Source organism: Stigmatopora argus, chromosome 3 (genome assembly GCF_051989625.1).
Source record: "Stigmatopora argus isolate UIUO_Sarg chromosome 3, RoL_Sarg_1.0, whole genome shotgun sequence".
Taxonomy (NCBI): domain Eukaryota; kingdom Metazoa; phylum Chordata; class Actinopteri; order Syngnathiformes; family Syngnathidae; genus Stigmatopora; species Stigmatopora argus.
This window is the reverse complement of record NC_135389.1, coordinates 13,886,212-13,909,878: the sequence shown is the minus strand read 5'-3', so window position 1 is coordinate 13,909,878 and position 23,667 is coordinate 13,886,212. Positions and strand designations below refer to the sequence as shown.

Here is a 23,667-nt window from a genome sequence, read left to right as displayed (position 1 = left end):
TGGAAAACAGACTGGATTAGGGCTCTCAAGGACCGGACTTGGCCACCCCTGGTCTACAAGTTTGTCTCGTGTGCTCTCACACATTAGTGCAGAAATCATATAAAACTATTGTGTATTTTTTTTAATGCTTATAAGACTCAAATGGGAATTTTCCCAGTGCTGCTTGCTCATTCAAGTTTTCTGAACCCTGTCCAGCTTTAACTGTGCTGTCCTGTGCTACCACTCAGTGGCAATTCAACGCACTGCACGAGATCCACACAAAAAAAAGACAACAGGGTTCCTAAGTAATTTTATTCCCAAGAAGTGGGAAGTGAAAGGTTGCAATAAAGAAAGGGGGACTTCTTATACTGCAGAAACTACAAAAAGGTATAAGAACACAACACAAAAGTCCTAAACTATCAGAAATTCTGTAGATTCAAACAACACATCAAATGTTCTATAAACATCTTTGGAAGTGTAGAGTACACTTGCATATTATAAAGTGTCATATTAGCATAGATAAACATGGAAAAAGACAAAAAAACAGTGTTTGGAATATTGCACAAAGGTTTATACCCCCCCCCAAAAAAGGAATACATGTCAGTGGACAAACCACCATTTTCAGGGTTTTCTGCGCCTGGAAATCAAACAGAATGATTAGAATAGGAACGTTAGTAAGAAGAATACAGGGCCTCTTACTTGGTGACACAATGATGCTCAACACCAGGTCCCATAGTGGAGCCAGCCCTCATCTCCATAGCAACAGCACACTGTAATGAAATCCTTCTGTGAAACCCCTAACGTACAACCAGCATTTGACTTACTGATCACTATTTACTGCCACCAAATACTGCCTGAGCAAAAATGACTTCTTTACCAAAATTTCTTTGCAAGGTTCATTCATTTTCACATACAAAATAGATCCTTATAAATGCATTTCCTCTCTTTGGTAACACAGCTAAAGCAGCAGTAAGGCTTTTGTCCAGTTTCGACTGTGCAGATGTTTGGATATGTGGCTTATCGAACACGCGCTTGTCTACACTGACACGTGTTACAAACGCTATCTTTGCAGGCGAATAGCGAATAAATGGAAAGAAGCCCACTGCAAGGTTGTGTAGTGAAACCCCTATCTGACAATGGTCGAGTAGCTTTTCTATTTATTTCAATGGGGGAACGATGATTTGAGATACTAGTGCTCGGCCTTACAAGTATGATCATGGTAATTATTTAAATTCCGCCTCACAGCTCTGGGGTCCTGGATTCAGATGTTCAGTTTGCATGTTCTCCCCAGGCCTGCGTGGGTTTCCTCCGGGTACTCCGGTTTCCTCCCACATTCCAAAAACTGTTGATTGGGCACTCTAAATTGCCCCTAGGTATGGGTATGAGAGTGCATGGTTTTCCGTCTCCTTGTGCCCCGTGATCGGCTGGCCACCGATTCATGGTGTCCCCTGCCTGTAGCACGGAGACAGCTGGGATAGACTCCAGCACCCCCGTGACCCTAATGAGGATAAAGCAGTTCAGAAATTCAAGTCACCAATATTAGAAATTGCTCCATGCCAATTACGTGCAAACTTTCACTGTTTACACCAGCACTTGGTGCCTCAATTTGAGCAAATGTACCATCTATTCAATTTTTTTCTGATCGTAATCATCCTACCCGTGTTTCTACATCAGTCGAGGCGGCTTTTTGGTTTCCACCATCTCCCTCTGAAGATTTTCTCTTGCGACTATAGAAACAGAAACATGGTGTTACAAAAATATACTTATATATTACATTACTGTTAAAGCGTCAATACCCTTCGATTGTTGTGAGGTGCTGCTTCAATGTCTCAATGTCAGTGAATTGGACTGCCTGTCCTCCTCCTCTGGTCTTCATCACGTCACCCTTGAACATACACATGTAAGCCAAAGACCTCCACAAGGTGATCAAAATTAGGAGGAGAACTCATCAATTGTCCCAACCTTAATAAGTTGGGTCTGTACTTCACCATCGGAGGCAACTTCCTGATGAGTCAGCACATATCGGTCGCACTTGGAAAGCACCTTCTCACTGGGGGTGGACACTTTGATGGAGTTTGGGATGATAGGCTGCATCACCGTTCCCAAGTCCAGGTTGGAGGAGGGCTTGTGGTCCACCCATTTCTCTCCGCCAGCTGAACGGGACCGTCGGTGCAAGGGCCGAACTGGCGTGGAAGTCTAGTTAGTGCATGAACAGAGCAAAAGTGTTAAGAGTTTCAGTTGTTGTCTTATAGGAAGACCCATACCGTATTTATTCGCGTATAATGCTCACCCATAATTTGGGACTAAAAATTGGTATAATTTTTTTCCACTTTTTTTTCTCCAACTCACACCAAGGATTGCACCGGTACTGGCAAATGCTGAACACATGTCGCCGTGACAAAACATTTTCACCAGCGGAGGGCACTTTTTCACCGGGATTTGGTCATATAAGCGAAGACTGTATAACACGCACCCGAGTTTTTTGGTAAAAAAAAAATTGCACGTTATACTCGAATAAATACGGTAGTTCAATAAACCTACAAATATGCATAAAACAAAGCAATTTAACTCATTACTTGCCATTGACGATAATCGACATTTTACTAGCCTACCGTTGGCGAGGGTGAGGCAGATCTCTTTGCAGGAACGGGTACGGGCTCCTCCTTGGGAGGCGGTTTGTGTGGTGTCTGGCGGGGTGGCGGCTCAGGGCGACTTGGGGTCTTGCCTTCGGTCACAATGGCTTTGAGCTGCTTCAGTTTCTCGTCTTTCACCCACAATTTGTTCTGCATCTCCTGTTGCATTGCGTTCACACGTCGCGCCTGCGTTGCGCAAGGAAAGCTCCACATCAGTAACGAATTTCGTGGCCCTCACAAAAAGAGGCAAAGATATTTTGAATGGGAGGGACACGCACACATTCTTTTTCCCACTTGTGTTGCGTATCTGTGACGGCCCCTTGCATGCGCTGCTCCATGCGTCTTTTGTCAGATTGCTCCCTGTGCAACCTCTGCTCTCTGGTTTCCAACTCTTGTTGCAGGCTACGTTTGTCGTCCTCGTACACTTGAGCCGTTTTTTGAAGAATGTCAATCTAAAAGAGGAGCATGAGGGAGGTCGTTTGGAAAGGCTATAAGAGAAGCCAGATCTAAACGGTTCGAGCCTGGAAAATGAACTCACTTTATGTTCAAGCATCCTTGCTTTTTTGTCCAGTCGGTCAATCTCTGCCTTGTTGTCTTGGATCTTCCTGTCTTTTTCCAAGAGCTTGTTGTTCTGTTCTTGAATATAATTCACTTTGGAATTAATATTGCTGTCGAGGTGTTGTAAGAGAGACGTCATGGTGCTTTCTGAAAGACCAAGTGAAGGAAATGAACAAAGATTGTTCTGCATTAAAAAAACAGCGTATGGATTGAGCTCAAAACATGCGCAGGCACCTGATTTGTTGTAATCCTCTAACATGGTTTGCCTGATTCTGTGTCTGTTCTGCAGCGCCTCAATCAACCTCGGCAAGGTAGTATCATCGTGAGCATCTGTTACCTCGGCGGTGGGGACAGGAGGAAGGCTGTGCATCGCAAGGTTCAAAACTGACGGGATATCTGGAAAAACACCTTAAATGAGCATTTTCTGGAGGTGCGGCACTTTTCAAACAACATGATTTAATTTGACCTAAACATTGACCATTTACTATATATCTGGTAATGTCAACTAAACTGGTGTATAATCAATATTTTTTGTAAAGCAAGACTTTAGTTTGAGACATCTGTATAGGATACCTTTCTCACCGGGTTTGCTTAATCTAGATTTAGGTCTATTTACAAAATTACCTATGTCTATTGGACCACCACGCTCCTCCAATCTGCGAGAAAGTTCATCTTTGAAAGCCTGGTTTCTCTGTCGACGGCCCGGAGTAAAACCACAGATAGGTCTGTCTATTGGCCGGGCTACTTCCACTTCCTGTGTCATCTCTGCAAAGCGCATCACCAGCTGGAGGAAAAAAAATAATAATGTCATGTTAGACTACTACTACTACAACAACACTCTCACCTTGTCCCATGAGAAACTGATAATAGATTAAATAACATTTAGGGCAAATAAAAGGTTCCTTTAATGTTAAAGTGTAAATATTTAAAATAGTGATGAATAGTTTTCTTATATAAGCTATTTTTTTCCCAAATAATATAAGAAATAAGACAATATTCAATGTTAAAAGCAATGTTTAGCTGACCAAAGTTTCTTCGTAATCTTCAGCCTTTGGGTTGACGCAGACAATCATCTTGACTTTGCCTTCTCCATCAAAATAGTTTTTAAATAAGTGGGTGACTTTGGAATCTCTGTATGGAACCATCTAGAGGAGAAACAAAAAGTCATTCACATTGTGGACTAAAGTTACGTAGTAGGAATCCACTGCAACCAACCCGGTTTGTGCCACACATCTGATTTTCTCGGAGGATCTCGATACACGTCCGCAGGGTGAGAAGAGACTGATTAATGTTTCCTGCAAAGCAACACGAGCAGCTAAGGGAAAATGAAGGAAAATCTGTAACAGCTCTCAACTCTCACCAGCTTCACGTATACGAGACCCCTCGGCTCCCGTCCTGCCAGTTCGCTCGCTCCCTGCCAAGTCCACCAAACACAGCTGACTGACGGTCACCTGGTTCTTTTCATTCAAACGAGCAGAGAAATAGAGGGGCCCGACCGTCAGTTATAGCGCAAATCCACACAAGTCACAGTTTAGATTATCTTTAGCTCACTGGGAGGATGGTGTCCCCATCTGCATCAAGAGGGGCCTGTGCCAGCTTGATGGTGAAAACACTGTGGGAGCGGCTGGACTCTCGGTTTAGCCGGGTGTTTGCTACCTTCCTTTTTTTCTGACCTGGAAAGCCATCAAACAGCAGTGAGATTTTCAACACACTTCATGTTATAAATCTATATTGAAACTCCTGCGTAGCCTGCTCAGAGAGAAGATTAACCGTAGTCACTTCCTGGTCAGAGTCGACCCGAAGACCAACAATACCAAGTCAGATTTATCTAAGCTCATCAACGCAGAAACGTTTGTCCTTTCCGTTAAAATTTCTACTACTCACCTTTCCAGAATACTTGAAATGCTTCCTCCGCAGATTTGACTTCGACCTCCATACATCCGGCCACATACATGTTGTGGTTTTGGTCCTCTCGGAGAATTTTGGACTGGGGCGGTCTACGTTTAGGAGAGAGGGAAGGGACTCGTCTCAAAAAAAGGATGACATGTGAAGCCGGGCTTTTGTTCTTATGCGAAAACAAGTAGGAGAGACAACAATGCTGTTTTTAGGCAGATTTGCTGTGACAGACAGCAAGCAGCAGGCAACCGGCAGAAAGGATGCCATTGCTGGATATGTATTAATTGCTTTTTCAATACCTCCCTCGGTTTTCTGTCACAAAATCGGTGACACCTGCAGAATTCAGTTCTCTCATGGAGTAAATTAGATAAGTGCAAGAGTTTGCATTAATGGAATTATTTTTTTCCGTGGATAGCTGCTCAATAATTAATAATATTAAATCTTTTCAAAAGAACCTAGAAAGAGTCATTCGTCTTGTAAAGGATTGATTTCATGGAGGGTGATAGACGTCCCATCCATTTTGACTGGGGGGGTTGACAGCAGTGATTCACTGCAAGCCACACCTGGTTAAAATGGACTAAAAGTCTAATGCCGTCAATGGCACTGACACATTCAACAGCTGCCACCATAGTCAGTGTCTCCCTCTCTGTCAATTGCAGATAAAGATTAAATAAGGCCTACAAACTTTCTTGTTAGATTTCCAACCATGACAGTGTGAAAACATCCAGCAGTGGCAATAGTTTGAGGCACAGTTTGCACAATATGGGCAATTGAAAAGCTAATTGTGATGGAAAACAATGTTTGCAAACTATAAAGTAGTAGTATGTTTTCCATGGGGCCTTAATTTCTTTTTGCACTGTACATTCATTCACTAGTCACATACATGAACTCCGTGTTCTGACGCACGGGTGTGCCTCCAGCATTCCACCTAGTTGGAAGAAAAGACGAAAAATTCATTCAGATACATTCCGTGTAATCTCTTAAGTATAGGAATATGTTGTTGCCATGTCAAACTAATAATTTGATTTCTTAGAACTCACTTGGGCCTGACTGCATCTTCCGTGTTTTCTTCTAGAAGATCGTAGATGTAATTGTTGTAGATTTCAATGTAGGACACAAAGACCGTGTAGCTGCAGTCTTCATCCACGTCATCGGCCTTGCAGGCCTCTCCCAGTTTAATCATGTCAGCAATTTCAGGGTCGAGCTTCTGTCTGAAGCCCAAGTAACCAATTCCAAGTTAAGAATCAGTTACACAGAAGCCAGTTAAAGTAAATGGCAAGTACGTGTACCTGCTTGAGGGCAATTTGGGAAGCCCCGCATTATCTCGCCTTTGACGGTCCAAAAGGGCATCGACGTCATTCTGCACCCCGATCCCATTTCTGTCATCGGACTTAAAAACCTGTGAGAACCGGTGGCTTAATGCTATACAATCAGGTACCGAAGAGGTTTCAGTGCAGCCCTTACATATCTTTTGGCCTGGAAAGGCCCAATGCTGTTGAAGAGCATGTCAAGAGAGCGTGGCAGAAGCCCACCCAGGCCTGGGGAGCCAGTCATGGTGAAAGTCTTCCCACTTCCCGTTACTCCATATGTAAAGAGTAGGCCTGCAATAGGCAACAGAGAGATAAGCCCTTTACAGACATACACTGGCGTTTGCGTATGTACTAGTATTTTTCCAGCACTCGTATTAATGCAATTTGCCAGCTCAGCTGACGCTGACCCAAAACCTACCGGATCGCAGCAAACACCACACAAGCATTTTCTAATTACTAAGCCCATTTTAGGGCTCAAGAATACACTTAACTTTTGATTAGGATGCGCAGGTTTCTTTGTATAATTATTATAATTTTATTATGAATCAATAAAGACGATTGAGGCTATAGGTCAGATCAGTACTGTAAATTCTTATGATGTAAGAAAGAAAATAGAATATGAACCTATTGGGTTTCTGTAGCATTGTGATATAGTGCCCCCACAAAAACACTAGAATGTGACTTATCTGAACATAGCAAGCACTCTTACCATTTCTCCCATGGATGAGGTCATCGACAAGAGGTTTGGCAACACTTTCGAAGAGCTCAATTTGAGATACTAATACTCCAAATACTTTTTTGAAGGAGCACTGTGTCTGTGAAGAAAATATATATACAAGTTAAGAAAAGGTTAAAAAAAATAAAAATAAAGTGGTAGGATTTAAAATTTTCCTTGCCAATTCCTAATGTTTGCCTCTTTAAAAGAAACTCCTCTTAAAATATCTATTGCATCAGATATTTGGCATCACCCCAAAAATAATTACCTTTCATTTGAACCATTCGTGTCTTTCAAAGCACTGTTTGATGATGCTGACCTTTCAATCCTGCTTTAATGTTCCTCATAGTCAAAATGTTTGCCAGAGTACTATAGTACCTCTTTGTATTCTGCATTTCGGGTGGTTTTGAAGCCTTCGGGTGCATGCATTTGGATGGTGCTGCTGCTTATCACTTCGATGCAACATTCCTCGTCTTCTCCACCGAGGGGTCGCACACGACAGTAAACCTGAATGGGGGGACGGAACGTGCCTGTATTCGTCAAACGCTCATCTGCGCATCTTGGCATGCTAACATTATTTTAGCGTTTGTAAAACATTTAACACTCACGCCAACTGGATCTTTCTGGCTGCTTTGTTTCTTGGGAGGGGGTCGACGAGGGGTTTTTCCTTTCCTGTGAAAAAAATCATATGGAAACACACGGTATTGTTATTCCGCAGTTTGGAAACAAAGTCACACGCCGGAGAGCCCTGCGGCTAAACGCTTTAACCTAAACTAGCAAAAGTTCAAGAATATCCTAGAAAATAAAAACACCACCTACTAAGATCTCCTTTGTCTGTGGTAATAAACGAAACATTTCGCATAAAGTCGCCTTTACTTACGCTTGTTTTGTCATTTTGTCTTTGCACCTTGAGTTTAACACTCCTGCTGCAGATTTTCTTTCCCTTGCGTGAATTCAAACCAGAGAGCGTCCCGGTCCCAGCCAATCAGATTCATGGCCTTAGGTCATGTGTTTCCGCTTCTTGATTGGTACGTTCACGTAACCAAGGGATTTCTTGCAAAATACATGACAACAGAATATCTATTTGTCGTTTTTATCGATTTTTGCATAAGCATAGTCAGTCTAGTTTTAATAAGTTAGAATTTTGTTATAAATTTGGTAAAGTGGACAACATATATAATGAGAGGCTGATAGCATTGTTCAGTGAAAATCTATGGCACATATTGGGGAAAAAAGTTATCCTGTTATCAATGGCAGACAATGATTTCAAAACCATCCAATAATACAATAGGTTAGAACCTTTCCATTTTCTGTCTTTTTAATTTCATTAGTTTTGTTTTTATTTAGGTTAGCGTAATTTTACGGTAACGTTATCAAATATATAATGCGTTTTCCTTCTTTTAACAGTGCGTTTATATACACCGCCAAGCAGTTTGATTTCTGTTTTAAATCACCTTTTATTAGAGCCATAATGACACTTGAAAGTAAATGCGATTGATGGGGAATTGATTTGAAAGTGGCTGCCACCGAAGCGTTAAACAGTGCCATCTACTGTGAAATTACTAGTGTTACATGAGTTACAAAACAGGCACGTTTTGAAGTCACGTGTTATGCATTAGTTTGTGTGGTCTATGTGTCATATTTGGAGCTGATCCCCTGCCATTTTATAAATCTAAGGTGAGCTATCAGTGTCTAGATACGTTTACGGCCTATATTTGCTTTCCTGTTGTCAAGCTGTGCTTTGAGCGTTTGCGATGAAACCCAAACCTTCAAAGTCAGCTCGTCTCGAGACTAAAAAGGCTCAGGTGAAGAAAAGTGATGTCAGGGAGAAGCACGGTGCCACATTGAAAACTCAACTGCGGGACAAGAAAGAGGCAAATGCACCCAAAAAAGGTGGGTAGAGTGTAGTTGATGGCCATGGTAGTGTCTGATTTTGCACGGTCTTCTCTTAAATCCACAGGAATTGAAAGGAAAGTTGTGCATGCAAGTATACTCCACTACATCTACAAGAATACTCTGGGACAAAGTGTCCACACCCAGATGAGACAGGTAAGAGTGTCCATCCATTTTCCACCCATTAGGCTAGAGTACCCAAAGTTTGAGCTTTATTTCCAAATAATTGTACTCAAGTAAAAGTAGTCATCCCAAAAAATTCCTCATGTACAAAAAAACTATTCTGCCAAATAACACTCAACTAATGAGACTGCTTACACTGTCAGATTTTTTTTTTGACTATGGTATATTTTTTTCTGCACTCCATCTACATGAACTGTCATTGTCATACTATAACCTAATACGTGATAAAATTAGCACTAAAAATGAGGAAAAATAATCAAATCCCGAGTACAAAAATCTACAGAAATGAAACTTTACTCATCCAAAGAGCATAAGTGCCCTCTAAGTAAATGTCACACGTTACTACGCATCTCTGAGCTTCACTATTCAATTCAATGGGCATTTATTAAGACTCTGTTTTTGTTCACTTTCAGTGTCTCCAGGAGCCTTTTGTCCGCTCGCTCAATTTGTACAAACATCGCGCATCAAACGTTCCCTTCGATCGTAGAATCACCTGCCTGGAGTGGCATCCCACTCATCCCACCACACTGGCGGTGGCATCCAAGGGCGGTGACATTGAGCTGTGGGACTACACACTTTGTAGCCAGAAAACCTTCATCAAAGGGGTAAGGTAGCTCAGGGAGGTTTTTTTTAACACGTGTTGAATAGCCAATTGCTGGTTCTCTGTTTAGATGGGTCCTGGATACTCAGTTACAGATATGATGTTTAACCCATTCAACCACACTCAGCTGTTCATATCATCTATGAGGGGTACAACAACCCTGCGAGATTTCAATGGAACCCCTCTCAAAGTGTTTGCCCAGACGGCAACACCAACGTAAGAGTGGGGTCAGCTTTTGTCATCTTGGGTACCGGTACAAGTAGGAAGGTTAACAACAGGGTTGAAGGTCTAAAAAAAAAAAAAAAAAGTAGTTCATCAGTCTTCTTCTAAGGTGGCCTCTTTAGTGTTATGATACCATTTCACCTTCATATCAAAAACACATTCACCTTATAATTGTAGCATGTAATGTTGCACGCCCAATGAAAGGCCTGCTTTCTTGTTCTGCGCGTAGATGGGCGCCGGAGCCTTCATCGGAGGGATAAAGTTTTCTCCCACGGATGCAACCAGCGTGTTTGTAGCCTCTGGTGAAGGTACACTGACCATGCAGAGCTTTGAGGGCCACACAGCCTCCATTCTATCACAAACTGAAGATTGCGGCCATGATCACCACAACGTATGGTGAGAAAAATGTGGAGAAGACTGATGAACTATGCCCAACATTTTGTGCAGTGATTTTAAAGAGGCACTAAATCATATTTTAATCTGTTTCATGCAGGTCAAAATAGAAAGGTTCCCCTGTTAAAATGTGTTATCTGGGTAGTTTTTTTGTTTGTTTGTTTAATTGGATTGCAATTATTTTCTGCAAGTACCTGCTCTTATCGTTCTACATCCACGTCCCCAAACAGATAAAACACAGAAGGAAGCTTGTCACCACTTTCTGGTTCAAAACTGAAAAAATCAAGAACACAATTATTTAAATGCATGCATGTGCATTTTCCTTGGTTTAGTACAAAAAAAACTTTTTTGGGATAGTGCAAAATAGCCTAAAAAGACAAAGTAAAGTAGCTTGAAAAATTACATTCTGGGCACTTTCGACACAAATTATTGTGGAAACCTTGTTAAATGGCATGGCAGGTTATAAAAAAAATCCATGTAAATCAAATACAACTTTAGTGCCACTTTAAGAACTTAGTTTAAGTGTTTGAAAACACATTTCTAGTCTTCTTTTTCAGTTTCTGGTACTGCTGTGTCGACGTTTCCACTAGCCGACAGATGCTTGTGACCGGAGACAATGTTGGAATGCTCCTGCTGACTGGTTTGGACGGGCAAAAGGTGTGTGGCTGTTTTTTTGTTGTTGTTGTAAATATTAACAATGACTTTGCTTTTGCATATTTAATACTTAAATCCCTTTGGTTTCCTTTCAATATCACAGATTTTCAATAATAAGTTACACAAAGCCAAAGTGACTCACGCCGAGTTCAACCCACGTTGTGATTGGCTGCTTGCAACGGCTTCAGTGGACCACACGGTAAAGCTGTGGGACCTGAGGAACATGAAGGACAAGAACAGCTTTCTTCATGATTTGCCTCACGACAAGGCTGTCAACGCAGGTACATGTTATTGTAGAGCACAAGTACATTTTGTGTTTGCTAATTCCTATTTCAGCCCTTGTTTGGTACCGGATCAGAACAAACTGAAACCTCAGAATTGGGAAAAAACAGCAAAAGTCAAAATGTAAATATTTCAGAAAATAAAAAAATGTGACATTTGAGAGACAGGATGCTACTGCAGTACTACTTGATTGCCAGAATACATTTGAATAAGTTTAAATGATTTAAACATACTGCTTTTCTAGCCATTCCTTCAGTGCCATGTTGCAGATTGATCCTCATACATTGTTTTCTGTCTTATCATTACAGCCTATTTTCATCCAGCGGACTGCTCCAAATTGCTAACAACTGACCAGTACGACCAGATCCGTGTGTATTCATCCTCTGATTGGTCTAAACCACAGAACACCATTTGGCATCCACACAGGCAATTTCAGCACATCACATCAATCAAGGTTGGTTACTGCTGGGGAGTGACTATTTGTTTCAGAAGAATCACAGGTGTTTGCAAAATATGTCTGAGAACAATAATTAACAAGCCAAACGTGTTATGTCAACCTGTCCACAGGCAACATGGCATCCTTTCCATGACCTCATTATTGTGGGTCGTTACCCTGACGACAAATTTCACCTAGGCGATGAGAGAACGATCGACATTTACGATTCCAACACCGCAGAGCTTGCGGGTCAGGTGCACAGTTCTACTGTCGAAGGAATCAAATCTGTGAGTAGAACCAATCACAGCAATGCAACATTCCTTTCAAATGAAATTTCCCGAATACGGGATGAATAAAGTTATCCAATCCAAACTTTTCTGGCTTATTGTGAACAGACAAGTGAATATGTAAATATGTGTTGTTGTTTTTTTCTATTTGAATTGAGAGGACGACTATGATAAAGAAAGTACAATTATTTTGCCATTTATAGGCCTTCGTTTTGTCTTAGTCTTTAGTTACTGATCATTAGTTTTTGGTGGTCCAGAAGGCCAAATCTTAATTGACATAAATGTGAATGTTTTTCAGATCAACAAATTTAATCCAAAGGGAGATGTGATTGCCTCTGGAATGGGTAAGATGATGAAGAAGGGGAAATATCCACCTGCTTTTTCAATTTTAATTAAAAAAAAAAAAATACTGAATTTGTCCCCAGGTTATACTGTGGTCATTTGGGACCGAGATAACTCAGTGCTAGATGAAGAGCGTACGCCGCAAGCAGAAACATTTTCCTCGACTATTGGTCCAGTGCAGAGACCTTCCAGGAGAAGGAGAACCAATGCGGACCAAAGCAAACTCAAGAAAAAGCTGCTTTCAGGGCAACAATCGGAGACTACGACCATGACAAAACGCACGAGAAAGAATTGACTAAAGCTTGTAAATATCTCTATATATATATTTTATATGTGTTACTTAAAAGGAGCTATTAAGCATTTTACAAATATTGCTATCTTCTACCAAAATATAATAAAGTTCATGTTTACAACTGTTTCCTTCCATTAGTTGCCTTTAAATGTTGGGAAAAGGTTGGTCAGTCTGAGAACATACTCATTTGCAATGCAAGAATATAAAAAAAGAAAACAGACTATATTGGTCACATAACACACATTCCCTTCTGCGGTAATATAAAAAGAGGTTTTGGGTGGTGATCTGCCTCCTACTAGCTGACTGAAGTAAGGTAAGTGGAAGACAGTGAGAGGTAAGCGAGAGGTAAGCGACCTGTATCCACAATAGCAGAATGCCAATTACAAGTCCGTACTAGATTTAGGTCTTTTGCCGAGTAAACGTAGCTCATGGAGAAGCACCATCAATTTCGTCACACGCAGTTTCTGCGTGTGATGACAAGTAGGCTTTTTGTGTTGTGATAACTACAACAGGGGCCTATGTCCGATTATTATTATTATTATTATTATATGAATTTAAAAAAGGTGAATGGTCAAGAGTTTATGATTACAACTTGCAAAGTTGCATTTTTTCTGTTAGTGTTATCTGAGTCATGGTATTTTCATAATGAAGGGGGAAAAACACTGGGGAGTTTCCTCTCAATAATGAAATGTTGGCAGCAAACCTAATGGAACATTTCATGTGTTGGAATGCTACATGTTTGGAAAAGTTTGATTTACTGTAACTTACCGGTTACACAGTTATTTCCTCAAACTTCCCTTTTAAAAGTTGACAGATTAAAAGGGTGTTTCTGACTAGAGCACGGGTGAGCGTTAGGGAATACAGACAAACAAAACGTTGAATAATTGTTTTTCTGTACATCAATGTAACCAGTTTTACATGTTTGCCAGCATTGGCGGCGGGACCGTGTGTGCAATGAAACGTGAAGGTTCAGAGTAAACGGAGAGCAGCGAGAAATCGCACTTAGCTCACATGACTGGCCTGCGTCAAGAAGATGGCAACACATACCATCATCTCCCGGGAGGACCTCATCTGTCCGCAGTGCACGGACATCTACTGCTTCCCCGTTCTTCTCCCGTGTGGACATAACGTTTGCAAAGTTTGCCTGCAGAAGTTCTGGGAATGGAAAGGAAGTCAAGCGTGTCCCGTGTGTAAGGCCGTGTCTGCCCCCAAAAGGCCTCCCATCAATTTAGCGCTGAAGATCGCAGCGGACAAGTACCACCAGGAGAAGGCCAAGATGAGCGCAGATCGTTGCAGCCTTCACGAGGAGAAGCTCAGTGTTTACTGTCAGAATGACGAGCAGCCAATTTGTCTGGTCTGCCAAATGTCGAAACAGCACAAAGTCCACGAGTGTTGCCCATTAGGTGAGGCTGCCAGGAAAAGGAAGGTATGAATGTTAATTCTCTCTGCCTTGCAAACATTGTGCCATCATGATGACACCAATTTCATAATTAATTAGAATTTGGATTCATTTTGCTGTTCATAGTACGCATATCTTAAGATATTCAAGTAACGTCCAGACTAAGATGAATAAGTGGGTAAAAATTGTTTCTGTGATACATTTTGTGCATGACTAACCGGTCCCCTCTTTGGACATTCTTTTTACTCAGTTAAATTAGTCTTGGAATTTTAGAATCTAACCGATGAAAATAAACATACAGCTCACATTTACCTGGCTAAAACCACAGTTGTGTCTGTAGAGTTTTGTTTATCAAAGACTACTACTGGAATTGTTTAGAATGCTGAATTTTGGGACATACATTCAAATTCACGATAAAATAATCTATCTGTAAAACAATTAGAGTTTCAGATATGTGGTCATAATATAATAGAACATTGCACAGTTCTTACAAACGTTATAGTGATATTCAAGTCAAGTGAAGCTCACCAATACCTCCGACTTTGTATGATGATTCCATGTTAATCCCCACATGCCAGGAAGATATTACGTCTAGGCTGGAGTTTCTGAAGAAGAAGCTGCAGACTCTGGATAAGACGAGGGAGAGCTGGGAAAGAACCAGGACATTTATACAGGTTCAATTACACACAATGTTTGAAGACTAGACCAACGCAGATCCCGGGGTTCCTAATTCACCTACGATCACATTGCAGAGGCAAGCAGATGAAAACAACAGAGCCATCAGGGAGGAGTTCCAGAAGTTGCACACATTTCTTTTTGAGGAGGAAGAGTCCAGACTTAAGTTGCTGGCACAGGAGGTGGAAGTGAAGGTCAAAGTGATGAGCCTCAAGCTGCAATCCATGGAGACGCAGATAAGGAGTCTCTCCGATGTCATCAGCGACACGGAGAAGAGACTGGAAGGAGACGATTTGTCCTTTTTGCTGGTACGTTCAACATGCTCAAGTTTTGTCTTTAACTCGTTGATGTACAACATACTACTTCCTACGTGCACCGCTTCCAAGGCGTAACGTGAGTCAAAAATGACCCATTCATCAAAGTTTGCGGGGGTGCTGGAGTCTATTCCAGCCAACAGGCGGAGGATATGCATGTTTTGGGGATATACATGAAGGTCGGAACCCACTGGGGATTGAACCGTCGATCTCAGATCTCGTTAATCTGCAAGTATAAAAAGTTGTGGTTGCTCATTATTTAGGAAAGAACAAGCAAAAAATCAAACATCCATTGGTCTTATAATTGATAAAAAAAAAAAAAAAACACATTTCAAAAATATGTCATCTTTACACTTACAGATGCAATAACATAGAAAATGGATCAGTTTTGCCATATGGTGGATCCAAATGTGTTTTCATTCAAAAGGTAAAATAGGAAAAATGAATTAAGAATGTATAATGATTTTAAACAAGATAATTGAAGAATGCCCTGAATATTGAAATCAATTTGTTACAAGGCAGGGAAATCGAAAATAAAACTCTACTGACCGATGTTGTGCATCAAAGGGTTAAAAGTCTTAACACACTTTATATTGCCTTGCCTTTACTCCGCAGGAATACAAAGATACCCAAAAGAAGTAAGCGCATGCTATACTACATATCAACACAGTACTACTTTTTTTGAACTATTGTGCTGAACTTGTCTTACTGTTTCGTTTGGTTGGTTTGTTAGTTTGTTTTCCTTTGCTTTCAAATTTAGGCTCAAGTGCAACGTCAAAGAACCAGAAATAATCAGAGACATCCTGATCAACTCTGCCACTCATCTGGCATCTCTTAAATTTCATGTTTGGAAGAAGATGAAGCACCTTGTCAATTATGGTTAGTAAATAACAACAAAGAAGTCTCTACAAATACCTCAATGTTACTTAACACACAAATTTACTAACTGAAAGCAGTGCATTCTCCAACTTGTTATATGAATTGCAAACAGTAACTACACAGGTAATATTGTTATCTCCACTAACTCGTGGAAGTAGAGCATTTAAATCGCTGGTTGTAGTAGATGGCCAATTTTACTAGAAAGACTGGATGTGAATAATCATTCTCACTAACAATCTGACAAAGAGAAAATGATATTGAACAAAGAAATATCCCATAGAACGCCAGTGTGTAAAAAGTTCATGAGAAAGCTTATTTATATTTTATATTCCATTTAAATCCTTCATTCAATTTAAACATACTTTCCACCGGGCTATACAAAAACAAAGGAATGCTCACCTGACATGGATGCATGCAGTGCAGTCCCTTTTGAAAGTCACCTCTCACCTCTCGTTCTTCCAGTTCCCATCACGTTAGATCCAAACACGGCCCAGGCCAACTTAGAGCTGTCTGAGGAACTGAGCTGCATGAAGTACAGCAGTCAGAGGGCGCTCCCGGACAACCCCGAACGCTGTACGGGCGGCGTGTGCGTGCTGGGAGCGGGTGGATTCGTGTCTGGGAAACACAGCTGGACAGTGGACGTGAGTCGGGGTAAAGATTGGTACATTGGAGTGGTCCGGGAGTCCATCCAAAGGAAGGGGGCCATGCCCCTCAAGCCATCTGAGGGGGTCTGGATCATTGGCGGGATGATAGGCGACGTGCTGTGGGCTCAGACTTCGCCTCGTACCAAGCTGGAATGGAAGCAGAAGGCCAAAAGGATTACAGTGGAGCTGGACTACGACAAGGGGAAGGTGGTGTTCGTCAACACCGCTGATTCAAAGAGCATTTTCATATTTAAAGAAAAGTTTACGGAAAGGATCTTCCCCTATTTTTCTGTCGGGATTCACGAAGAGGGCAGTGGCTCCTTCCCCCTCGCTTTATGTTCTCAGAACATCAAACTCAGCATCTCAGACAAGTGAGGGCCACAGCTCATCCACGGTCCATCCATCCATGCAATTAAGAGAAACATTACAAAATGAAACGTATAGCCTGTTTAGCTATAAAGTTATAGGATGTGTTGAAACAAAACACAAGTTTACATAATGTGTGAATGTGAGAATACAAGTTTCGGAAAAAGTATCATCCTCGTCAGCAGGTCGTTAAGTTGCTTCAAGTATCGCAATGTTGCAAATCGTGCCAGACTTGTTCCTGGAATCTTCATGGCAAGGTTTTTGTTTCTTTTTTTCTTGTCTTCTAATGTCAATAATAATGTGCCAAGAAACAATAAAATATTTTATGATTATTATCCTTATGGAAGATGTAGAATGGAAACATCAGACGGTTTTGTTTTTCTTTCACGAATTGACTTTTTAATTGTCCTTATGTGATTTATCTGTTGTTCAATATAGATTAGGGTTGAACAATAGTAATGCTTCAAGATTTTATCTCTTAAGGAGATGCAGGGCTTAGGGTCCCATCACAACCAACACGTGCGGAATTGAAGCATATAATTGTGGGACACTTTTCAAGTGTCCAAGATCAGTGTATCACTCAACACAGCTTATGCTGTCAAAAAGTGAATGAGGAGTCGCATAGAGATGACAATCAGTATTTGCTGAGAAATCACTCTGGAAATAATCTGTGCGACAATCTTATTTTAGTCATAAATGTCATGGAAAAGTCTTTCTTTTAGTAGCATCTTAGCATAAATCAAACTAAAGACTTGTGGTGTCTTGATGCCTACCAGAAACAGATTTTGGCAGTAGTAATGCCTCGCCATTTTGCAGTTCAACTTTCGCGGCTTCACTACATTTTTTAAATATTTGTTTGAATCTTTTTTAATTTTTTTAGTTCATAAAAATTTGAAAATCCACACTGAAACTCGCAAGCGGAAGCCACTTAACTGTCTTCCGCTTGCTACTAGGACTCAGCACTAAAGATTTTTATTATTATTTTAAGTTACCTTTTTTTTTTTTTTAAATCCCCGCTGAAACTCATAACCAGAAGACACTCTTGCTACTAGGATTCAGCACTGAAGATTTTTTCTCATTTTATTTTAATAAGGGTGACCTTACCTCGCGGTTTTTCGATTCTCGCGGCCATGTCTGTCCACATTAACCGCGATATTCGAGGGATTAATTTAAAACATCTCCGCACAACCCCAACGTCTGCACGCCTTTTATTTTGAAAAGTCCCCAACACGGAAAGAACGGGGAGCAAGTTGTAGTGACATCGTAGAGGCACGTTGTCAATCAAGCTCACTCAATAGAGATCAAATCATTTATTTTATTTGTCTTATAATTGCTATTCATTGTTCGATCTCCGTTAGGCTCGCTTTTTGGCTCATCCGTCGACTGTAATTGAAATGTTTTGTTATGGTTGTTGTTTACGCGGCGACGGTGATCCGTCAGAATTGAACTAGCTCAAATTATTTCCTGGATGTAGAATCGCAATTAGTTGTGTGAAAATGAAAAGGATGTTTTCAATGTTTGTTATTGTGGCGTGCTCCTGCTGCTATCCTTTGGCCAGTGGGACACTCTCCAAATCAGATCCGAAGAGGTTGCCGAACAAGATGGTGAGCAACACTTCTTTGGATACAAAATAGTATTGTTCTCTACTACGCAATTAAATTCTGTATCTGCCGATTTAGCTAGCCCAAATTTCTACTAACTGATCTTGGCTAAAATACTTCAAATCATAAAAAACATCACCTAGTACACAGTGCATAATAACTGAGTAATAAGCAAGTGTCGGAACCGTCAGAGTCACTGGTAACAAATGCTGTCGTTTTTACCTAAACTTCTTTTTAATTAAAAAAAAAAAATGAAACATTTAAAAGAAAACATGATCAGTATGATTAAAGCATAGTTACGAGTTATGTTCATTTTTTGTTTAGCCTTTGAATGAAGCTTACGAAAAGAAATCTGATGGTTACCTTGTAAGTCTTAAAGTCGGATATACTTAGAAAAAAATAAAAATAAAATACATCTGGGACTTCATGTTGAACTGCTTCATATTATTTCTGATACTGTACGTATATATCAATACGTGAACAATTTCCATTACACTCAATATGACAAGTCATTTTCGTAGTTCCACCATAATACTATGCATCTTAATCATTTGCATATTTTAATTATTAGCAAATGTATATAATTTATTTCCACTTCGTTTTGAGTATCCAAATGGATTCACACATTTCCAGTTAAGTTTGACTGTTATTCCCTAAAACAGAAACTTAGATTTGCTTTGCATGCACTAAACTTGGTCTTTTTTTAAACATTTTTTTTTTTTACATTTATTCACAGGTTGATGTCCAGCCATCCCCAGCAACAGAGTCTGTGTCAGAGAGAGAACTGGTGGTTACAGCAGTTCATTGGAAGGATGTGGTGATGGAGGAGAAAAGATACTGGGATGAAATCCAGAAGAATTTTAAAGGAGCAGTGCTTGGTTATGTCACGCCAGTAAGCAAACTCTTTATCCACACTACTTCCATTAGTCATCTACCATTAAAGTATCTCTTTAATTAAGCAAATAAAACCTAAAATTATTTTTTTAGTGGAATTCTCATGGTTACGACATTGCCAAGCTATTTGGGCCCAAACTTACCTCAGTGTCTCCGGTGTGGCTTCAACTTCGTCGGCGAGGGCGTGAACGCTTCGAGATCACAGGCCTCCACGACCATGACGAAAGTACACTGTTCACATACTTCTTTTGCGTTGAAGTCATTCAGGCTCCATTCAGTGTTTGCCTTTGTTTTCAGGCTGGGTCAAAGCGGTGCGCACATCCAACCAAAAAGTCAGAATTGGTGAGTATGCCAGGCCTTGTTGTTTTTGTCCAGGTGAAGACTCAATTTTGGTTGTGGTCAGTGCCCAGGCTGCTGTTTGATGATTGGTCCTATGAGGACTATTTGAGCGTGCTGTCCAGTGAAGATGAGATCGAGGAGCTGGGAAGTGTGTTGGTAAAGGTTGCACAGGTAAACTAGTGCTGAGTCTTTTTCCATTTGTCCAATAATGATCAGTGGCTAATTGGATGGTGCGCCACCTCAATCTAATAGACTAAAAGAGGACAAAGGGTCATTCTTTGTCCCTGACTTTTTTACCGTTAAACTTTGCCATGGTGGTCCTATTTCCTTTTATGCACTTCTGGTCTCAATTGTTGGCAGTTGCCCCAATACTTTTGTCATATGGTATATTTGTCCATTTGGTTGTCTAATGCTGCAGTTGGAAAAAATTGATGGTTACACCTTGGAGCTATGGAGCCAGCTGGGAGGCCAGAAAAAAAAGTGAGCTTTTTTTTGGAACTTTTTGGAAGCATTTTGGAACTCTTGGAATGCCACGAAAAATTGACCCAATCTGCTGTCGCATAAAACTGTGTTTATCCCAAAGGGAGCTGGTCCACTTAATAAGACACACGTGCGAAACGCTAAAGGCTAATCAATTAGACTGCATCCTCGTCATTCCTCCCCCTGTGACAAAGTGAGTTGAAGGCAGTAAAACAAGTCAAGTAGTCAATTTTGTCAATGACAATCTTGACCGTATATGGAATGTCTGTTGTATTCAGCACAGGAAAGCCCGGAATGTTTGGCAGAGAGGAATTTGAGCAACTCGCCCCAGTAGTGGACGCCTTCAGCCTCATGACGTACGACTACTCCAGTGGTTTAAAGTAAGGCCAAGCATAATTTTAGTTTCTTTGAGTCAGTGAAAACCTGCGGTACAAATTAAGAGAAAAGAGACAAGATGATGCATTTAAAAAGGTTTTGTGTATGTGTGTGTGTGTGTGTTTGTCAGACCAGGCCCAAATTCCCCTCTGCCCTGGCTGAAGGAATGTATCCTCCAGCTGGCCCCCAGCACAGAGTGGAGGTCTAAGATACTACTTGGGGTTAATTTGTATGGAGTGGACTTTGCAAACCAGCAAACGGAGCCTGTCATTGGGAGAGAGTGAGCATCATTCAATCGCCCAACATTTGCATTTGAGTTGAGTTAAGTGTGGAACTCCTGCAGGTACATTGAGATTTTACGGGAACACAAGCCAAAAATCGTCTGGGATGACTTAGCCTCTGAGCACTTCTTCGCCTACAAAAAGTAAATATGCCTTTATTTACTCTTGACTTGAATTCCACCATTCTAGTTGGAGCTGATTTGCCCCTCTTCATTGCAGATCCAATGCAGTTAAACACGTGGTGTACTATCCATCATTGAAGGTACAACTCTATTTAAATGTACTGTTGCCTTTCACACTTGTTGGTTGCTAAATTAGTGTTTTTAATTAACTTGCGTGCTGCTATTGACAGCCATAGAATTCCAATCCATTTTAACTTGGGTTAGACATGTATCGCTGTCAATAGCAGCAAATGAGTTAAGAAAGTCCAATATGCAATTTACAAATCTGCTAAAATGAATGTTCTTTTGACTTTCCAGTCATTATTTATGAGGATTGCTGTGGCTAAGAAATTTGGAATCGGGATCTCCTTATGGGAACTGGGACAAGGGCTGGACTACTTCTATGACCTTCTTTGAGGCATCAGCACATGGATGTTTAATTGCTATTTCTCATTTTGTTGCACTAAAAGCCAAGGTTCTATCTGGTTTGGAAACCCAAATGACTTGAACTCTAAAATGAGCAGCAGAAGAGATTTATTGTTCATGGTGGCAAAGAAGTTACTTTTGGTGTTTTGGTGTCATTAATAAATACATCTTGGGTCGTTCAGTGATGTGTGTTGCAGTAAAGAGAAACATGTTAAGCATAAGCAATTAAGCGATGTATATAGTCAGTCCAAATATAGTTTTAATATCGGCACTATCAAATACTTTTTCTCTTGTAACACCTTCACACACACAATACACATTTACAAATGTTTTTTTTCTATTGAAGCTCTTTTACGCACAATAATTATACTTTAGAGATCAGTTTTACACTATATTCTCATGTATTTATATATTTTTAGTTATATATACAATGAAGAAAACTTCATTAGAAACTACAAAATTGTAATTTTGGTGTTCTGTTTGGCTGGAATTTATCAACTTGAGTGGCTGACATCTTTTATGTCGTGTCATTTCTTTTCCAAAACTTGATGACTGACTCAACTGAGTAACGAGCTTGATTCAGAGAATAAAAAAAAGTGTCATGGCTCAGCTTACTTGGCATTTGAGAGCAGAATTAGATTGTTGAGAGCGAGCCAGGTGGACTGCGCATTCTGTCCGGTTATGAGGTGTCTGTCAATGACAACATGCACGGTGTCCTTCTGGCTTGCTGTGAAACACAAAATGTGAATTGGAAATGTTTCCAAATAATCTTTACAAACTATCAACACAGGTGGTACGACGCATTTGCACTGACCAGTGTAGGAGCCTCCGCTATCCTTCACAAAATCCTCCACGATCAAAGGCAGGTTGGCGAAGTCCGGCCTCCGCACCAGTTCAAACACGGATGGCTTCAGAGATGACATGTAAAAACTCCAACCTAGATTTGGATGTGAGGCCTGGCACTTGTGTGTATTAAACATACCCCTGTCAAACTATATCCGTCGAAGATCCACCTGTTTCCCTCCGTAGCACAACAAAGCGCTGACACTCCTTCTCCGACGGCACACACAGGCTCTGCGTGCACAAAATCTCAAATCATTGGGTGTCAGCGATAGGATAGACGTTGGTTGGACATCTATTTCCATCGATTGCGGTACACATTGATGAGAAGTCTCACTCTGCTGGGAGATGAAGTGTGAGAGGATTCGGTGCAATGAGCCGCTGTGTGCCAGATCGTTGGGTGCTCCTGGGCAGTCGGGAATGAGCAGAGACTGGTAGCGAGCTCCTGTGTCAATGAATGAATAAAAAAAGGATCATGACGATACAGTAGGTGAGGCAAACAGGAAGACTGATCAGTGAAGTTGAGTGATTCTCACCATCGATGGATTCAAGTTTGGCAGGAGTGGCGTAAGGTTTTAGGTTAAAGTCCTGCACCCATCTGGAAGTGCTGTCATCCACCCCAACAAAATCTACTGGCTTCCCCTTTCGGGAAAAAGGGTTCAAGAGTTCTCATATATAGCGTTGGAAAAGGCTAATCATACTGGTATTGTCCTCAGAAATAAAGGCAAGAACATGCAAAAGGGAGTCCAATTATTTATTGTCTCTTTGAGTCCATTTTTGGAAAACTCCACAGTAAAACAAACAAAAAAAGACTTACCCCCGGCGTTGCTGTTTGGAGGTTAAATAATGAGGAGCAAAGAGTAAAGCATTGCTGGAAAGACTTCGCCGAAACTCCTAGAGCCAGTGAAGAAATCACAGTTAAAAAAACATCCATGCAAGTGCTATGAGATAAAGTGGAAAATACAAAATATTGTAACACAAATCAAACCTTGTGGAGAGGCGCTCAACACTATCAAACACGTCGGCTTGGCAGACATGTTCTTATTTGTCAAGATATCTCCCGTTATGTATTGTTAATAAAAATTGAAATTCAGATGTGTTCGCCAACCACTAACAGGAAGCACCGCTTGAAGGAGGAACAAGTCAGCTGACAACAACATCCGCTGGGAAGCTTTTCAAAGGAAAAGCACTGACATGTGCACCATTGTGTTTTTGACGTGGGAGCATGGCCACATTTGACACATTTTGTTTTGAGGAAAGATGGTCAAGGACAAATTAAATAATATAATATAAATTTATATAAATCTAAAATATATA

General features: G+C 40.8%; 5 protein-coding genes, 1 long non-coding RNA gene and 1 other non-coding gene across 9 annotated transcripts; 3 read left to right on the top strand and 4 right to left on the bottom strand.

Annotated features, from left to right (window-relative positions):
- Positions 1–277: 277 nt before the first annotated feature.
- On the bottom strand, positions 278–8,125 carry kif23 (kinesin family member 23). The gene is made up of 23 exons (XM_077595586.1): positions 7,972–8,125; positions 7,700–7,763; positions 7,470–7,598; positions 7,086–7,191; positions 6,531–6,667; positions 6,356–6,465; positions 6,107–6,277; positions 5,950–5,994; positions 5,055–5,167; positions 4,722–4,843; positions 4,531–4,627; positions 4,386–4,465; positions 4,196–4,315; positions 3,795–3,954; positions 3,405–3,566; positions 3,151–3,317; positions 2,891–3,064; positions 2,592–2,798; positions 1,942–2,175; positions 1,776–1,864; positions 1,637–1,706; positions 679–749; positions 278–616 (listed from the first exon to the last, which is right to left on the bottom strand). Exons 1-23 carry the CDS (start codon positions 7,983–7,985, stop codon positions 601–603), a joined length of 2,658 nt encoding a protein of 885 aa, XP_077451712.1. The 5' UTR covers positions 7,986–8,125; the 3' UTR covers positions 278–600.
- LOC144072024 (Z30 small nucleolar RNA) lies at positions 4,920–5,016 on the bottom strand. The gene has a single exon (XR_013299810.1). It is a non-coding gene; the product is annotated as a Z30 small nucleolar RNA (small nucleolar RNA).
- On the top strand, positions 5,044–12,801 carry ddb2 (damage-specific DNA binding protein 2). 2 transcript variants are annotated; one of them, XM_077595588.1, is made up of 10 exons: positions 5,044–8,984; positions 9,052–9,140; positions 9,581–9,772; positions 9,839–9,984; positions 10,941–11,040; positions 11,141–11,318; positions 11,628–11,773; positions 11,887–12,042; positions 12,341–12,386; positions 12,468–12,801. In XM_077595588.1, the coding sequence occupies exons 1-10, from the start codon at positions 8,846–8,848 to the stop codon at positions 12,677–12,679; spliced, it is 1,404 nt and encodes a 467-aa protein (XP_077451714.1). In that variant the 5' UTR covers positions 5,044–8,845; the 3' UTR covers positions 12,680–12,801. The 2 variants fall into 2 exon arrangements, with proteins under 2 accessions (XP_077451714.1, XP_077451713.1); XM_077595587.1 differs by lacking the exon at positions 9,839–9,984 and adding an exon at positions 10,220–10,386 and having other exon boundaries at positions 5,053–8,984.
- On the bottom strand, positions 10,437–18,627 carry LOC144070979 (uncharacterized). 2 transcript variants are annotated; one of them, XR_013299518.1, is made up of 5 exons: positions 16,343–18,627; positions 14,811–15,290; positions 14,610–14,721; positions 13,724–14,085; positions 10,437–11,251 (listed from the first exon to the last, which is right to left on the bottom strand). It is a non-coding gene; the product is annotated as an uncharacterized LOC144070979 (long non-coding RNA). The 2 variants fall into 2 exon arrangements; XR_013299519.1 differs by having other exon boundaries at positions 14,815–15,290.
- LOC144070976 (zinc-binding protein A33-like) lies at positions 12,921–17,294 on the top strand. Its single transcript, XM_077595589.1, has 6 exons — positions 12,921–14,102; positions 14,654–14,749; positions 14,828–15,058; positions 15,680–15,702; positions 15,825–15,943; positions 16,406–17,294. Exons 1-6 carry the CDS (start codon positions 13,710–13,712, stop codon positions 16,960–16,962), a joined length of 1,419 nt encoding a protein of 472 aa, XP_077451715.1. The 5' UTR covers positions 12,921–13,709; the 3' UTR covers positions 16,963–17,294.
- On the top strand, positions 18,171–21,691 carry chid1 (chitinase domain containing 1). The gene is made up of 12 exons (XM_077595590.1): positions 18,171–18,557; positions 19,291–19,446; positions 19,542–19,674; positions 19,746–19,790; positions 19,852–19,958; positions 20,206–20,267; positions 20,371–20,460; positions 20,546–20,647; positions 20,773–20,922; positions 20,986–21,066; positions 21,143–21,185; positions 21,403–21,691. The coding sequence occupies exons 1-12, from the start codon at positions 18,450–18,452 to the stop codon at positions 21,499–21,501; spliced, it is 1,176 nt and encodes a 391-aa protein (XP_077451716.1). The 5' UTR covers positions 18,171–18,449; the 3' UTR covers positions 21,502–21,691.
- On the bottom strand, positions 21,602–23,507 carry gatd1 (glutamine amidotransferase class 1 domain containing 1). Its single transcript, XM_077595592.1, has 7 exons — positions 23,339–23,507; positions 23,168–23,244; positions 22,887–22,992; positions 22,688–22,795; positions 22,493–22,584; positions 22,325–22,418; positions 21,602–22,237 (listed from the first exon to the last, which is right to left on the bottom strand). Exons 1-7 carry the CDS (start codon positions 23,385–23,387, stop codon positions 22,122–22,124), a joined length of 642 nt encoding a protein of 213 aa, XP_077451718.1. The 5' UTR covers positions 23,388–23,507; the 3' UTR covers positions 21,602–22,121.
- Positions 23,508–23,667: the final 160 nt, after the last annotated feature.

Excerpts from the sequence above, each read along its gene's own strand:
- kif23 (XM_077595586.1), bottom strand. Across the intron at positions 3,318-3,404 it reads AGAGGATTACAACAAATCAG|AAAGCACCATGACGTCTCTC; the intron begins GTGCCTGCGCAT and ends TTGGTCTTTCAG. Across the intron at positions 1,707-1,775 it reads CACCTCACAACAATCGAAGG|TCGCAAGAGAAAATCTTCAG; the intron begins GTATTGACGCTT and ends CTGTTTCTATAG.
- ddb2 (XM_077595587.1), top strand. The coding sequence starts at position 8,846 with ATGAAACCCAAACCTTCAAAGTCAGCTCGTCTCGAGACTAAAAAGGCT. Across the intron at positions 9,773-10,219 it reads AGAAAACCTTCATCAAAGGG|ATGGGCGCCGGAGCCTTCAT; the intron begins GTAAGGTAGCTC and ends TTCTGCGCGTAG. Across the intron at positions 12,043-12,340 it reads CTGTCGAAGGAATCAAATCT|ATCAACAAATTTAATCCAAA; the intron begins GTGAGTAGAACC and ends AATGTTTTTCAG.
- LOC144070976 (XM_077595589.1), top strand. The coding sequence starts at position 13,710 with ATGGCAACACATACCATCATCTCCCGGGAGGACCTCATCTGTCCGCAG. Across the intron at positions 15,703-15,824 it reads TACAAAGATACCCAAAAGAA|GCTCAAGTGCAACGTCAAAG; the intron begins GTAAGCGCATGC and ends TTTCAAATTTAG. Across the intron at positions 15,944-16,405 it reads GAAGCACCTTGTCAATTATG|TTCCCATCACGTTAGATCCA; the intron begins GTTAGTAAATAA and ends TCGTTCTTCCAG.
- chid1 (XM_077595590.1), top strand. The coding sequence starts at position 18,450 with ATGAAAAGGATGTTTTCAATGTTTGTTATTGTGGCGTGCTCCTGCTGC. Across the intron at positions 20,268-20,370 it reads CTGGGAGGCCAGAAAAAAAA|GGAGCTGGTCCACTTAATAA; the intron begins GTGAGCTTTTTT and ends TTTATCCCAAAG. Across the intron at positions 21,186-21,402 it reads TGTACTATCCATCATTGAAG|TCATTATTTATGAGGATTGC; the intron begins GTACAACTCTAT and ends TTGACTTTCCAG.
- gatd1 (XM_077595592.1), bottom strand. The coding sequence starts at position 23,387 with ATGTCTGCCAAGCCGACGTGTTTGATAGTGTTGAGCGCCTCTCCACAA. Across the intron at positions 22,796-22,886 it reads CAAACTTGAATCCATCGATG|GAGCTCGCTACCAGTCTCTG; the intron begins GTGAGAATCACT and ends TCATTGACACAG. Across the intron at positions 22,419-22,492 it reads ACGGATATAGTTTGACAGGG|CCATCCGTGTTTGAACTGGT; the intron begins GTATGTTTAATA and ends TCATCTCTGAAG.